Here is a 15224-nt window from a genome sequence, read left to right as displayed (position 1 = left end):
CATGTATATTACAAACAGGATTGGTGACAAAGCGCAGCCCTGGCGGAGGCCAACCCTCACCTGAAATGGGTCCGACTTACTGCCGAGGACCCGGACACAGCTCTCGCTTTGGGAGTACAGAGATTGGATGGCCCTGAGTAGAGACCCCCTCACCCCATACTCCCGCAGCACCTCCCACAGTGACTCCCTGGGAACCCGGTCATATGCCTTCTCCAAGTCTACAAAACACATGTAGACTGGATAAGCATACTCCCAGGCACCCTCCAGGATCCTTGCGAGAGTAAAAAGCTGATCCGTCGTTCCACGACCAGGACGGAATCCGCATTGTTCCTCCTCAATCTGAGGTTCGACAATCGGCCTGACCCTCCTTTCGAGTACCTTAGAGTAAACTTTCCCGGGGAGGCTGAGTAGTGTGATGCCTCGGTAATTGGCACACACCCTCTGATCCCCCTTTTTGAAAAGGGGAACCACCACTCCGGTCTGCCACTCCTTCGGTACTGTTTCCGACTTCCACGCAACGTTGATGAGACGTGTCAACCATGACAGTCCCTCAACACCCAGAGCCTTCAGCATTTCTGGGCGGATCTCATCCACCCCCGGGGCTTTGCCACTGTGAAGTTGTTTGACGACCTCAGTGACCTCCCCCCGGGAGATTGGTGTCGATCCCCCTTCATACTCCAGCTCTGCCTCTAACATAGAGGGCGGAGTTGTCGGGTTCAGGAGTTCCTCAAAGTGCTCCTTCCAACGCCCTAACACTCCATCAGTTGAGGTCAACAACGTCCCATCCTTACTGTACACAGCTTGGATGGTTCCCTGCTTCCCCCTCCTGAGGTGTCGGACAGTTTTCCAGAACAACTTTGGTGCCGCCCGAAAGTCTTTTTCCATGTCTTCTCCGAACTTCTCCCACACCCGCTGCTTTGCCTCGGCCACGGCTGAGGCTGCTGCCCTTCGGGCCTGTCGGTACCTTGCAACTGCCTCGGGAGTCCCCCGGGATAACAAATCCCTGAAGGCCTCCTTCTTCAGTCGGACGGCTTCCCTGACCACCGGTGTCCACCAGGAGGTTCGAGGGTTACCGCCCCTTGAGGCACCTAGGACCTTGAGACCACAGCTCCCCGCCGCGGCTTCGGCAATAGAGGCTTTGAACACCGACCACTCTGGTTCAATGTCCCCAACCTCCACAGGAATGCCCGAAAAGCTCCGCCGGAGGTGTGAGTTGAAGGCCTCCTGAACTTGGGCCTCCTCCAGACGTTCCCAGTTCACCCGAACTACACGTTTGGGCTTACCAGGTCTATCCAGAGGCTTCCCCCGCCACTCGACCCAACTCACCACCAGATGGTGATCAGTTGACAACTCCGCCCCTCTCTTTACCCGAGTGTCCAAAACATACGGCCTCAGGTCCGATGATACGATAACCAAATCGATCATGGACCTTCTGCCTAGGGTGCTCTGGTACCACGTACACTTATGAGCATCCTTATGTTCGAACATGGTGTTTGTTATGGCCAATCCATGACTAGCACAGAAGTCCAGTAACAAACCACCACTCCGGTTCAGATCAGGGGGGCCGTTCCTCCCAATCACTCCCCTCCAAGTGTCTCCATCATTGCCCACATGTGCGTTGAAGTCTCCCAGCAAGATTAAAGAGTCCCCTTCAGGAGCCCCATACAGGACTCTTTCCAGGGTCTCCAAGAAGGCCGTATACTCTGAACTGCTGTTGGGTGCATAAGCACACACAACAGTCAGAGTTTTCCCCCCCATAACCCGCAGGCGTAGGGAGGCAACCCTCTCGTCCACTGGGGTAGACTCCAACAACGAAGCACCCAACCGGGGACTTGTGAGTATCCCCACACCCGCCCGGCGCCTCACACCTTGAGCAACTCCGGAGAAGAATAGAGTCCAACCCCTATCCAGAAGTAAGGTTCCAGAGCCGACGCTGTGCGTAGAGGTGAGCCCAACCAGATCCAACTGGTAACGCTCCACCTCCCGCACAAGCTCCGACTCCTTCCCCCCCAGAGAGGTGACGTTCCACGTCCCCAAAGCCAGCTTCTGTCGCCCGGGTCTGGTCCGTCGAGACCCTCTGCCTTCACTGCCACCCTTCTGGCAGCGCACCCGACCCCATCGCTGTTTCCCGTAGGTGGTGGGCCCGCGGGACGGAGAAGCGGAGGTGTTGCCCACGTCGCCTTTTCGGGCTGTGCCCAGCCGGGCTCCGTGGCAAGCCCGGCCACCAGACGCTCGCCGACGAGTCCTCCTTCTGGGCCTGGCTCCAGAAGGGGACCCCGGGCTTCCTCCGGGCCGGGTATCCTCACTTCGTGTGTCGTCTTTCATGAGGTCTTTTGAATATCGCAATATCCATAGCACAATATAATGCTGTCATTCAAATTCTCAAAATACTCAAAATCAAAAAGAGCTTACCAGTTTCTGTCACTTTGTCACTCACCTTAAGCTGTGCTCCTAACACTCTGTTTACAAGGGAGTCTTTACCAATAAGAAATAATTAATGGTATACACATATGTCCAACAATAAATGTAGTAAATTGGAACATAGGGAAACACTTTGAACAACGTTTTTCCAGGTCATTGTCCAGGTCAATGCTGTCACTCAAATTCATCTTTAACTTTGTTTATTTATGTTTTTCTCCCTTTTTTGGGAAAGAAGTTACACTTAGAATACAAGTGTATGTAGTCTGTACCCATAACTTAAACCTATGACAAAAGCGTAAACATTCTTTAGATTTTTTTTTCACAATCTTACCATGTGTATTATTAAGATGATATAAATGTTTTATTTTTAAATATCATCTTCATTGTCAATGCTGGTGATTTGTGCTTATTGTCCCTGTGAAGAAATAGTTTTCTTACATCTTCTTTGTTTCTGTATACCCATTCTGTATACTCTTTAGATGGTATAGATACCCAATCTAAAATAAGGTTACGGTTAGTTTTTTTTATAAACCACATTTCAGACACAAAGACAATTCAAAATGCTTTACATAAGCATTAACACAGTTCATAAAAGAGATGATACAGATGATGCTGCACGAGTGTAATAATAAATCATAGCTAAATGACCTTTAGGCCTTGATTTGAAATAACTCAGTGTTTCGGCAGAACTCAGATGTTGAGAAAGTTTGCTCCAGATCTGTGGAAGATAAAAGCTAAAAGAGGCTTCTGCGTGTTTGGTTCTGACCCGGACAGTAATAACAGCAAGCTTTTCTTCCTAGTATTAATAAACACATTACTTCTGTTAAGCATTTTTACCTATATAATTGACTTTAACATAGTGTGACATATCCCGCAGTCTAGGGCTTTGGCACAGTCCAGGTTTTCGTGGCACACACACGCACAAACACATGTATGTATGAAAGAGAGTGAGACAGAGTCCGAAATGAGGAGGTAGTAGACAGGTTTATGGGCCCAGACCAGCAGGCTTTAATTAGCCTTCAATTAGCCTGGTGACACCATTTACCGGATTTAGCCCCCATAGACCTCACTCATAAATACAAGCTTCACTATGCATGTGTAAACTCGCCACATGCACACGCACGCATGCACGCGCGCTGAATGCTGTGTTGGACTGGGTCTTTGCTTTAGCGATGATGCAATAACCACAACCTCAGGAGAAATTGACTGCTAGTAGCAAGAGAAGGGCGGGACTAAAGGGACAGAGAGAGGCACCCCCCCCCCCCCCCCCCCCCTCCTTGACTTCTGGTAAGAGTTTGGTGGCAGCACAGCTTTTCCCAGAATCACTGTCATTGCCAGTAAGCCCTGAACTGATAGGAGTTGACACACGTAATAGTTTAGAGCCGTATACAAACAGACAGACTTGACATACACAAGATGACAAATCCGAGACATGTACACCAACGAAAGATTTGGTGAAAGTTGTCAACTTTTTGCATGAAGTTTCTGACGTCAGGCCGCGGTTGACAGTGTTATGTGTTTGTTTTTCCAGGGTTGTTTTTTTCTGATTCAATCGTTTGTCATAGTGATGGACAGTAATTAAAGGGAGACTTACAGAGTGGTGACTCCAGTGTGAAGTTTACTCAACTGTTGTTGGGCAATTCGTGGTTAAGGCTTCATTTGAATGAAGGCAGCTGCCCGGAATAAAAGTGGTGACACATTTGTTTACCTTCATTGATGTTGTAAATGGCAGACATCTTTGTTTATGTCGGTTTTCTGTGTGTCATGCATGTTTTCCTAATGGCTTGGAGTATGACTACAATAAGGCCTGCCAAAAGGATATAATAGGGGCTATAAAGCAGAATCATAGACTACATACACACACACACACACACACACACACACACACACACACACACACACACACACACACACACACACACACACACAGTAATACACACATTAATACACACAGTAATACACAAACCTTTAACTATTTTGAATCTGCTATCCCCATCATGTTTTGCATAGTATTTGTAATCATTGCCAGCTAGAAAATGATTTTGCATTTAAAAAAAAACATTTAGCACACGGTTTAATAAGAGTCACATGTTAATATAATATATAGAGTCCGGCAAAAATAGCTACTGTAACCAGTTTCTGTCACTTTGTCACTCACATTTAGCTGTGCTCCTAACACTCTGTTTGCAAGGGAGTCTTTACCAATAAGACATAATTAATGGTATACACATATGTCCAACAATAAATGTAGTAAATTGGAACATAGGGAAACACTTAGAACAATGTGTCTTCAGGTCATTCTCTCAGATGGTGAGATTTTCTGTTTTAAAGATGCTCACTACCTTTGCTCCCCCCATCTTTAGGATCAGTCATTGTGGGCGTGTCTTGCTGGAATGGCGATGGCCCACAGGGAGTTGACCACAGCGGAGATGGCTTATGCTGCCATCGGAGAGGTAAGCAAATTAGTTAATGGCTATATCAGTCGAACACACCTTGTTTTTAACCAGGTTCTCAAACATAAGTACCCCCAACCTCTCTTCTTTCAGCTACCTAGGGTGCAGTACATCAACTTTATAAAGGAGCAGCCATCTAAGGAGTCATCTTTGGCCCACATGCTGATGTTCAGTGGTCAGGTCCAGGAGGCGGAGGCCACACTGTTACAAGCTGGTCTCATCTACCAGGCCATACGAGTCAACATCGACCTTTTCAACTGGGAGAGGTACAGCTCAGGGATTTATGAAATGTGTGTGTGAAGGTATAGGTGTTAGGAGAGGGACATTTTAAGTCTTTAGGAGGATGCTTTTTCTTAGCCTCTTAAGGCTGTCTCTTCTATAGAAGGTTTAAGTGAGAGTTTGTCCATGCAGGATGGTTGAATGTGTATCTTCATCTTCTTTTCATCTCGTGTCCAGGGCACTGGAGCTGGCAGTGAAACACAAGACCCATGTTGACACGGTGCTGGCCTATAGAGGAAAGTTCCTACAGAAGTTTGGCAGGGAGGAGACCAACAAGAGATTCCTGCAGTACTCTGAAGGGGTAAGTGAGGACAGCACTGCACTGCATTAATTAATTAATCACACTGGAAGCCACTGTTACAGCTGTTCAAGTGTTATCAGCTTGTTGTACTTATACACTCTTTTAACTCTGAGGGGATACAAAATTCAATATCACTTCAGCCTTTTTCGCTGCTGTCATATTGGAAAAACCTGCGGATGTTAGCCAGAAATGACGAAAAATCTAGAAGTTGTTGCTGTTAGCTGCCGAACTCTGTTTATTTTGGTGGAGCATTATTAAATGATCAGGAGGAAAAAGACTTGAACACACACCACACTTTTCAGGCGTCCAGTGTGAACCCGTCTTATTATGTAATGGAATTAAATAGCATCCTTTCGTTTTGATCCTATACTGATGAAAGCAAAATGCAGTACTGTGTCTTACTTCTCCTATTCTTGTCTTTCTGTATTTCTGCCAGGTTGAGGTGGACTGGGAGAAAGTCCAGGCGAAGATAGAGATGGAGTTGTCTAATGAGAGAGAGAAGGCTGCTAACACCTCTGTGAGGAGCAGCGTGGCCTCACGACGTTAATGTTCTGTGGACCTTTCTACTAAAATTCTACTTGCATAACATGGCTATGATAAGTTACAAGTGCGTTGACTTCAAGATCATTTGGAGATGTGAAGATTAGAATTGCTCTGATGAATATGTTGTTGACTTTGGCTCTTACACTAAAATCTTGTGGCTTGTGCTGTGTAATGTAAAACATGGGCATTCTGTTACCGCCGGGTGGATGATTTTGACTTCTGATAAGAGTGTATACACTTTGCAGAGACTACAACATAATGGCCTTTCCGTCATATCAGCTTCAGAGTGATTTCAGTGGGTCAAGTTCAAATCTGAATGTTATCTTTTACAGTTGTCGAGAATTACGTGATGTGCTCAGTCATGCAAAGATGTATTGCTTTGTTTGTTCAGTGATGTGTGATTGATTGATTTATTGTGTGTTTTTATATGGATAGATATTTTTACAATTTATATATTCAACATTTTGCCTCGTGTAAACACTAAAAAGAGTTCAGTAAATAAAACTGATGGAAATAATGTATACCTTTCGCCGAATGACCCTCTTTTACCTTCTTTCTCTATTTTTCATACCCTTTTAATGCCTTGATGCTTCACTGGATTTTTATACAGAGATCATAGAGTATCTTTGAAGGGTTTTTTCCAGCTTCACCCACAAGGTATTTCTGGGTACATGTGTGTTTTAGAGTTCAATACATCTACAGTATGTTCTTCTCTTTGAGTTATTCTTGTATTTCCTTTTCTGCTGAGGTGTGAAACCAAGTGATGGCATGAAGCTCAGCCCCCTGGTCGGCAGGAGGCCAGCACATCAGCGGACCATTATAGCCTATCCATCTCCTCTAGCCGCCCAGGAGGGACGAATGAGGGAGAAGATCTGGTCTAAGGGCTTTCCGAAAAAAAAACTGCTCAACCATATCCCCCTGATGCGCGCCGACGTGGTAGAAATTGATCGTCCTATTGCCTGGAAATGTGAGTGGCCACTCGTAAAACATCAGAGACGGTAGATGTAGGAAAATCTATCAATGGGTTATACTCTCTTGCCGTTTCTTTTTTTATCAGCACTGTGTACTTTTGGCTGCTTATAGCCCAAGTTTCTCTCTGACTCACTTTCTTCTTCATATTTTACTCCCTCCATCCACTTTCTTTGGAAGCTTACTCACTGTGTGATAAACCTACTCCTCCGGGCCAAACAACATTAACTTATGAAAGGGCTTATCAGCGGGGAGTCATATTTCACTTGCATTACCACGAGAGAGGCCACACACACTGAAAAATCGAAATGAACAATGTGTTGTATTTATACATCCTCGCATGACTACGGGTTTTTTTGCATTTTGGTAATGAATTCATTCAAATAGAATACAATTATAAGTAAACATGCTTAGCCTCAACTGTAAATTAGGAATAAAATGCTCCAATTAGATTTCCAATCTTTACACTTTTGACTCAGTGCTATTTACTGAACAGTAAATAGACTTGTACCGCATTTCATATCTTTGAAACTACACAGAACAAAAAAATAAACAGATATTATACTTTTATTAAACCACTGAGCTGTATATCCATGTACAATGACTTGCAAGTTCTAAGAAATTAGATTGATGGCCAAACAATGAAGCTCAACTACAAAATACACTTAGTGGATAATATTTATGAGGAGGTTAATGCTCATTGATTTGACCTTTTATAGTTGATCCGTTCTTTGGTCCAGTGACTCCCTGACGCAGTATTCAATGTTGCTTGTGCCCTGTGTATTTTTCCCTGTGTCTCTGTCAGTGCCGCTCAGTATGTTTGTGCGTGCAGTATATGTTTTGATTTAAGGAATAGAAAACCGAATATATCACTGTCCTCTCCTCTGCCAGTGGATGTCCCACAATATCTGATTCAAGTCTCATGCTGGGAACTGTAGGAGACTGGCTATGCCCTCTGCTCCTCAACCCACTTTTACAGTTTAGTTCATAATGAACTGCGATAGCTCCAAGGACATCCTGAAGTGCAAAATTCACACCTTTTATGGTTTGAGTATAGGACTTGCATATGGCTTTATGCATCTTAAAGTCACATACTCCACCTGATCTACCCATTTGTGGGCTTTAGGCATGGATTTATGCTTTTAAGTGCAAACTGCAGCCACCCACAAATATCCCTCGGGAAAGGAAATCCATCAGTGTTCACTATTGGCTTTGCCATCATGGTCTGGCAGTGTCAGATTACTCACGCCACCACAATCCCACTCAGACTTCTAGTGTCGGGAGCATTAGAGAAGCTCATCGTCTCTAATTGTGAAGACCGCGGATAAAAATGCTTTAGCAGCAACTTTCTCTGTATTTGAATAGCTACACTTGGCCAAAATGGAAGTTTATTGGTGAAGAAGAGTGATTTGATAAAATGTCAGTTATTACACTCTCCAAACAATATACGTTTGTCTTTCTGATGGCAGATTTCATAAGGTGAAGTGGACTGGTTGCTTTAAACGCAGTGATTCACAGTTAAAGGAACATTAAAGAAAGTAAAGGTTAATAAAGCTTCACAGTTTATACACAGCACTTAGGTAAATAAGTTGCTGTATATATTTGCCCTCGGTCGAAACATTTGTTTTATGTAACTGAAGTTAGAATAAATGAATTTGCAACTATTTTGATTATTGTTTAAGGATGAGAATATAATGTTTACGTCATTTGTTTTACAATGTCTGATTGTAATTTACTTCTACTTGTTTGGCCTGGGACATGAAATGTACTAATGTTTTTCAAGTCTGTGTTTGAGAGATTGAAAGACAAATATGACCATTCACACATGTCAAATTAAAGTGACAATGACAAAGGAGCTTTTTCAATATACAATAATGAGGCATTTTAATGTAAAGTTAAATACACCCTTCAAACTTTAATCTTGGTAAACAGGCAATTTAGCTTGATGTAATGAGGTGTGTGTGGTGTCAGTTTGGTTTTCAATTTTCCAGAACCCCAAAAATATATTTTCTTATTAGACAGTGATGCAAACCAGCAAGTAACAGTAACACATTTAAGTTAACATACAAATTGATATGGTATGCTCAGTCCACTTTACCAGAACAAAGAATGGACTGCCTCCTGTCTCTGATAGATCTCATCTGTCTTGTCCTTCGTTTGGTCTGAGCTGTAGGGTGTTAGTTCTGCTTGGGGCAGCAGTTGTGACCTTGTTTGACTTACATTAAAACACAACTTTGGAAGCTTACACCATATCACATGCCGGCTGTAATATTTGCCATAGCTTTACTCATTTTAGAACCTAGAAGATATTAATATGTAGCGGCGGACACATGGTTCACAGCATCAGAGCATTTTTTTTTTTAAATCACTTTTCTGCTCTTGCTGTAGGCGACATGGCTCAGGTCACTGATAAAATACTCATCTATCATTTCCCTCTGAACTCTGTGAATGTGCATGTGTGTGAGGCAGTTTGAGGAAAATATTGCTTTCATGCTGATGAAATATTTTTAAATGAAATGGCTCTAAAGCTTGCTGATAAGGAAAACTGCAGAAAGTATTAAAATTGATATTCGTCCCCTCACTCCCTACTTCAGCACACATTCCAGGGTATGGTGGGAAATACAAATCTAAATATTATTCCTTTTGGTTGCACATTCAATAAAGAATATATAAAAGAAAACCATGTCTGTCGGGTTCAGCAGAACATTTAACATTAAGACAAAGAAAGGCCGAGAATTTGACATAAGAATAACACAGTCTCACAGTGCTGCTTAAAATGAAGGTGTTGAAGTAAATCTTAATGCGATTGTACCGGAGCCAAATTAGCTGTCCCTGCCACAGAGACCTTCAATTTCAGCCGCCTTCGCTTTCTTCATAATCCCCTTTACTTAACCCAGGCGGTCATTTGCATACAAAAGACGATAAATCCGCCATAATCTTACAAAACACGTACATTTTCTCAGCCTTCTTCTTTATTCTTAACATTCAGGATTGTAATTGCACTTGATTTTATATCTCTGCAAGATAACTACCCTGATAATATTAAAATAAGAGTGCTATATTGTCTCTAGAGCTTTGCCCGGGCTCAGACAGAGTTCCGGGATGTCCTCGGGCTGTGTTGCGGTGCAGTCTCCTCGAGGACTTCCCGCCTCTGCTCCGCGGCGCTCGGTCCCGCGGCTCTCTCCCTGCCCTGCCCGATACTCTCGTTTTCAGACAGCAAGTTATCGTCGGACCGGTCTCTGTGCATCTCCTGCATGCTTTCCTCATACGTGGGCAAATATTTGACCTCGTCGTATGCTGGTAGGTTCGGAGAGGCAAAGTCCCCGAGGCTGTACTCGGGGTACCGGTCCAGCAGGGAGTCCTGGGACGCTGATGCGTGCCCGTGAAAGAGGGAGGGCTCCTCGCTGCGGTCATTGTGCGGAGGCCGGCGGGGCCGCGGGCAGATGATCCTCTGAATGAAGTAGCCCATGGCGAATAGCAGCAACAGGATGAGGATGCCGGACAGCTTCCGCGTGAACCAACCTACGTTGTCGAAGAATATGTGGATAGGGAGCTTGCAACAGCGCACCGCGGAGTTGGCACTGCCGTTCCCGTTGGCGATGGGCGGACAGCACTGGTGGCCATCGCCGCACTGGACCTCCCCGCAGGTCCGGAGAGCATGACAAGCGGAGACCAGACACGCCGACAAAAAGGTGCCAGTGGTCCTGCACGTTATCCTGCCGCCGCCTGGCAAACAAGACGAGATCATGTTGTGGTCTCCCGGGATGGAAAGAAGCCTAATGGACGTGTTGCGTCTCTCGTGCGTGCTAATATTATAAGTCCGATCAGGTGTTACAGGTCTGCCTTTCCTTCCAGCTGTACACTTTTAATGTATGCTGCTCTCATCACAGCCAGTGCAACGCGGGACAGCAGGTGCCCCCCCTCCACTGAGGAAGACCTGTCTGCTGTTATAAGGTCGATACTAGTGGAGGAGCAGCATCAGTGTATGTTGGAGCACTGATGGGAATCATAGGCTACTCTTACATCATTACGTATGGATGGTCATTAACAGTCTAATGAAACCCACATTGCTGGTCCACAGCATCTGAGATTGTCACTTTCAATCAATCAATCAAAGTTCATTTATGCAGAATATCACACATTTTAAATTAGTCTCAGTGGACTTTACAGTCTGTACAGAATGATTACAAATATGACATCCTCTGTCCTTGGACCCTGAAATTGGACAGGAAAAAAAACTTTAAAGAAAACCCCAAAGTTAATGGGGGAGAATTCCCTCTCCCAGGACAGACAGACGTGCAATAGATGTCGTGTGTAAATTAAACCTCTTTCAACTTTACCTGAACTTTCCTGGCCAAGAGGACATGAGTGCGGGTGGTTTTATTGTGACCCCAAATATAACAACCCCCACTCAGAAGAATGCATGTTTTATGCAGAGCCATAATATCAATCTTGGTTGATTAAGGAATTCTGTACATTTAGGGGGAATGACCATAGGAGAGTGAGAAATCTACAGTATAATAGTCATCATTCCGCAGTGGTTGAGGGAGGATTGAGATCCTTAAATATAAATACTGTATATGTAAACATGAACAACTATCTACCAAATTCAAAAACTACAGCACTATAGCAAACAATTGGGATTTCATTATGCAGGTCTGAGGATGCTGCATAAACAATGAATTGGGAAATATGGTAAAGATAACACAAGAGCAGCCAGCCAATTGTTCTGAGGATACAGGGATAGTTTATTTGAATTTAACTTTGAACACTATAATAGATTAAAGCTCATTCTGGAATTGAAATGAAAACAAACATTCTGTGATCAAAATCAGTCCTATACAGTTATTGTGTATGGAGCCGCTTCAGACGTAATACTTGATGACATCACAATTTAAGACTTCCTTCTCTGCCTTCTGGCTTTGAAAGAGAGAAGATCATGTTCACGAATATTGATTAAACTTTAATAGGCCATGGAAATGAAATATGGCCATTATTAATTTAAGAGGTTTCCCTTTTTAAAGCATCAAAAGTAAAAATAGGCCCTACTCATCTTGCAAGAAAGTAGTTCCCATGAGGGAATTAGCTTAAATCATAAGACTATTATGTCTGATGCTTTAACGTGAAAGTATCCTTTTGCCATTGTATTTGGATTAGGTGAAGCTAATTTTAACTGTTTTATATTATATAAAACAGTTAACACTGATCTTTAACAGTGCCTATTGTGTTTTAAGATCCTCGTATAAAACTTTAATTTGTTAGGTAGCCTTTTTAATAACAAAACTGTCAAATAATTGTAGTGGAGTCAAAAGTATGATAGTTCCATCTCAAATCAAAGTAGGCTATAAAAGTACAGTACTTGTGTAAATTTACTCAAACTTCATGCAAGTCCCCAGATCCGACTTCAAAATGCTGAACATAAAGCTTGCAGCTTACTGAATCCTGTACGAACATGATGACTTTCACCAATATGAGGCGCCGACAGATCTACCCCTCTCATAAAAAATGAATAGATCCTGCAGTGTGGGTTGTAATGGCCCCCATTAGAAGAGTGTCTGGAATCACATCGGTCCACCATCACCCTAGAGGACCATGTGTCTGCAGCATTTGAGAACATAACCATAAAACGAAATCTCCAGTTGAAACGACAGTCTCCTCGCCCAACGTGTTAATTTATACTAAAGATGTCTCTGGATAACATCCAACTATGATAGAGGCTTAGTAAGCTGCTCGACAATAACAGCATATTAACTGATTTCTTAAACCAGTCTGCATACTTTGTTGTACTGCAAAATAAATCTGACAATGTGAATACTTTTCTACAGGGGTGACATGGAGGGACCAAGGTCACTTTCAAAGCTGTGTGTCCTTATGGGATCTGAAAGGATCCGAAGGAAGGATTTATGATAATGGGAGTGAACAAAGAACACTTGTTACTTTATTTCCAATAAATCACTGATCTTTGTAATGAGATTTGGCCTCGACAGTCTTTTATCCAGTCCTCATGGTGTAAATCATGCATGGAATCTTTTTAAATTACGGGAACATTTCACCCCCTCCTGTCTTCATGTTACTCTTTGTCACTGATAGCCGGTCTGTTTTTAGTTTTTTGTTCCTGAACAAGGCCTAATGCACAAAACACTAAATCTAATTACTGGAGCATTATGACGTGAAATTCAGTAGAAGGGTAACATCATGCAACCTAATTTATGCAGCATCGTATTTCTTTCAGTAATCTGCCTCGATTAGGGAAACATGATCTCAAGGCACTCTTCTAACCGAATAAACAAATACACAATCAATAGCCTGTGGACATTGGCTCTGAGAGAAACCCTCGTCAGTTTCTTTGTTATGAGGGCTTTCCCAGCACTTTTGCTATTCTACTGCTTGTATAGGCTCTTATTGACATGCATAGGGAACAACTGCTATTTTTAAACACAGCTTTGACTGCTGTGACTGGAAAGTGGAAAAATGCTCTAGAGTACAGAGAACAACGTGAGGCTATTAACCATTTCAATCACATCCAAATCCTACCCATGTAAGCAATTATGAAATGGAAAGTAATATAAAAATGAACTGTGGCAAATGTTAAGTATAACTGAAAGTATATTACATAGTCATATTTCCATTTTAAACAATAAATACAAATATGCCAGTTTCCTTTTTCTCTCGTCTTATTGCTCTGAATATTTCTTCTCCTCAAGTCTGTCTCCTGCTCACCGCACCCTGCCCCTTTCCCCATTTTTACTGAAATCCTCCACAAAATTCTCTACCTCCTCCACTTCTTTGTCTCAATCCATCTAGGATCAACTTTACGTCAAACACATCAAACTAATTGGAGACCAACTACATCCCAGAACGCATATTTACAGAAAGTCAAGTGTCATTGCTCTAACAGAAGTCATGTGACACCAGACACGTACTGTAGTTGCCGGTTGACAGATGTTGACACGAATTGAGATGAATAGGCATCACAATTCACCAATGTAATCAAATGTATTGTGCTTTATTGGCACACAGAACAAATCTGTTACCACCAGCAACAAAAGAAGGGAACTGCTTCTGTTGCGTTTACTGACAAAATAATTTGAAGTTGCAGCCTCCTGTATGGCTAACAATTAAGGCGATAACACAGCGACTAGACTATATTACTGTTATAAATGTGCTGTGCTCTATGCTTCCATTAATCTGCTACAAAGGTCTCTTGTGTTGTGCTTAATAATTCAGTTTTATGGGGTCCATTAGGCCTGGGCGATGATGAATGGCAGCGTTCATTTTCATGTGTCATGAGACGTTGATGTACGGACCGCCCAACTGTCAATGTCACGGTTATCGCGTTTGCATTAATTATGAAACAAAGAAAGCCTTGTCCAGCCTCAGGCTTTGTTAATAGACCCACTGATGGTTCTGGGTTTTACACTTTGTTGGCACGAGAGCAGAAGTCACGACCTCAGGGTTACTGCCCTGAGACCAACTAAAGCCTGTTTAGCTTCTTTACGTACTGTATTGAAGGGCACTAACTGAACTTAACATGACATGCCATAGTCATACAGCATTGTCCACACACATCTGAAATATATTGTGTTAGAACTTGTTACAACAGTTTTGTCTGTATTTATAGACTATGGGGGATATATGTTTTGGCTTGTTTATTTTGTTTGTGTGTCAGAAACGCAGGATACTAGTGTGGGTGTCATCAGTGTCTGTGTATTCCCATCAGTTTGAACTCTAATAAAAAGCAGGGCCTGCAGTCGATGTAGATTGTGTGAACCCAGAAAGTCTCACACCACAGCTATTTCACACCCACGTACTTCCTCTAATCTTATCGCTCTGCTGGCTCAGAGGTCTTTAAGTGTGTGTGTGTGTGTGTGTGTGTGTGTGTGTGTGTGTGTGTGTGTGTGTGTGTGTGTGTGTGTGTGTGTGTGTGTGTGTGTGTGTGTGTGTGTGTGTGTGTGTGTGTGTGTGTGTGTGTGTGTGTGTGTGTGTGTGTGTGTGTGTGTGTGTGTGTGTGTGTGTTGAGAGTATGGGGCAACTATATTTGTGTTTCACGTTGTTGTGTGGGTGTCGTAATGTTTTTAAGCATTTTTTTTACGAGATGATGTGGTTGAGTGGGACATGGCAAATGAAGAAAGAAGGGATGATATGTGAAACAGGTTATGGGACAGATTTCCTTTTAAAACTTTTCTTCAAGACTCAAAAGAGCAAGCGTGTGGATGTGGTAAATTCTGGCAAATACTTTTTAGAGAAAGCGTTTGACT

The 15224-nt window shown here is 43.1% G+C and overlaps 2 protein-coding genes across 2 annotated transcripts in view; one reads left to right on the top strand and one right to left on the bottom strand.

Moving 5' to 3' along the window:
- ift80 (intraflagellar transport 80 homolog (Chlamydomonas)) overlaps window positions 1-6525 on the top strand; it is a 38608-nt gene extending 32083 nt beyond the window's left edge. The window contains exons 17-20 of the mRNA XM_079678376.1: window positions 4785-4874; window positions 4968-5140; window positions 5331-5454; window positions 5891-6525. Of these exons, the coding sequence (XP_079534502.1) occupies window positions 4785-4874; window positions 4968-5140; window positions 5331-5454; window positions 5891-6001 (498 nt within the window). The 3' untranslated portion in view covers window positions 6002-6525. The remainder of the gene's footprint in view (window positions 1-4784; window positions 4875-4967; window positions 5141-5330; window positions 5455-5890) is intronic.
- A 452-nt stretch (window positions 6526-6977) lies between these two features.
- c15h3orf80 (chromosome 15 C3orf80 homolog) lies at window positions 6978-13571 on the bottom strand. The gene has a single exon (XM_079678399.1). The coding sequence runs from the start codon at window positions 10712-10714 to the stop codon at window positions 10052-10054; it is 663 nt and encodes a 220-aa protein (XP_079534525.1). The 5' UTR covers window positions 10715-13571; the 3' UTR covers window positions 6978-10051.
- Between the last annotated feature and the right edge of the window lie 1653 nt (window positions 13572-15224).

The sequence above is a fragment of the Notothenia rossii genome, assembly GCF_949606895.1.
Source record: "Notothenia rossii genome assembly, chromosome: 4".
Classification (NCBI taxonomy): domain Eukaryota; kingdom Metazoa; phylum Chordata; class Actinopteri; order Perciformes; family Nototheniidae; genus Notothenia; species Notothenia rossii.
The sequence above is the reverse complement of the archived record's forward strand: the minus strand, read 5'-3'. Positions and strand labels throughout refer to the sequence as shown.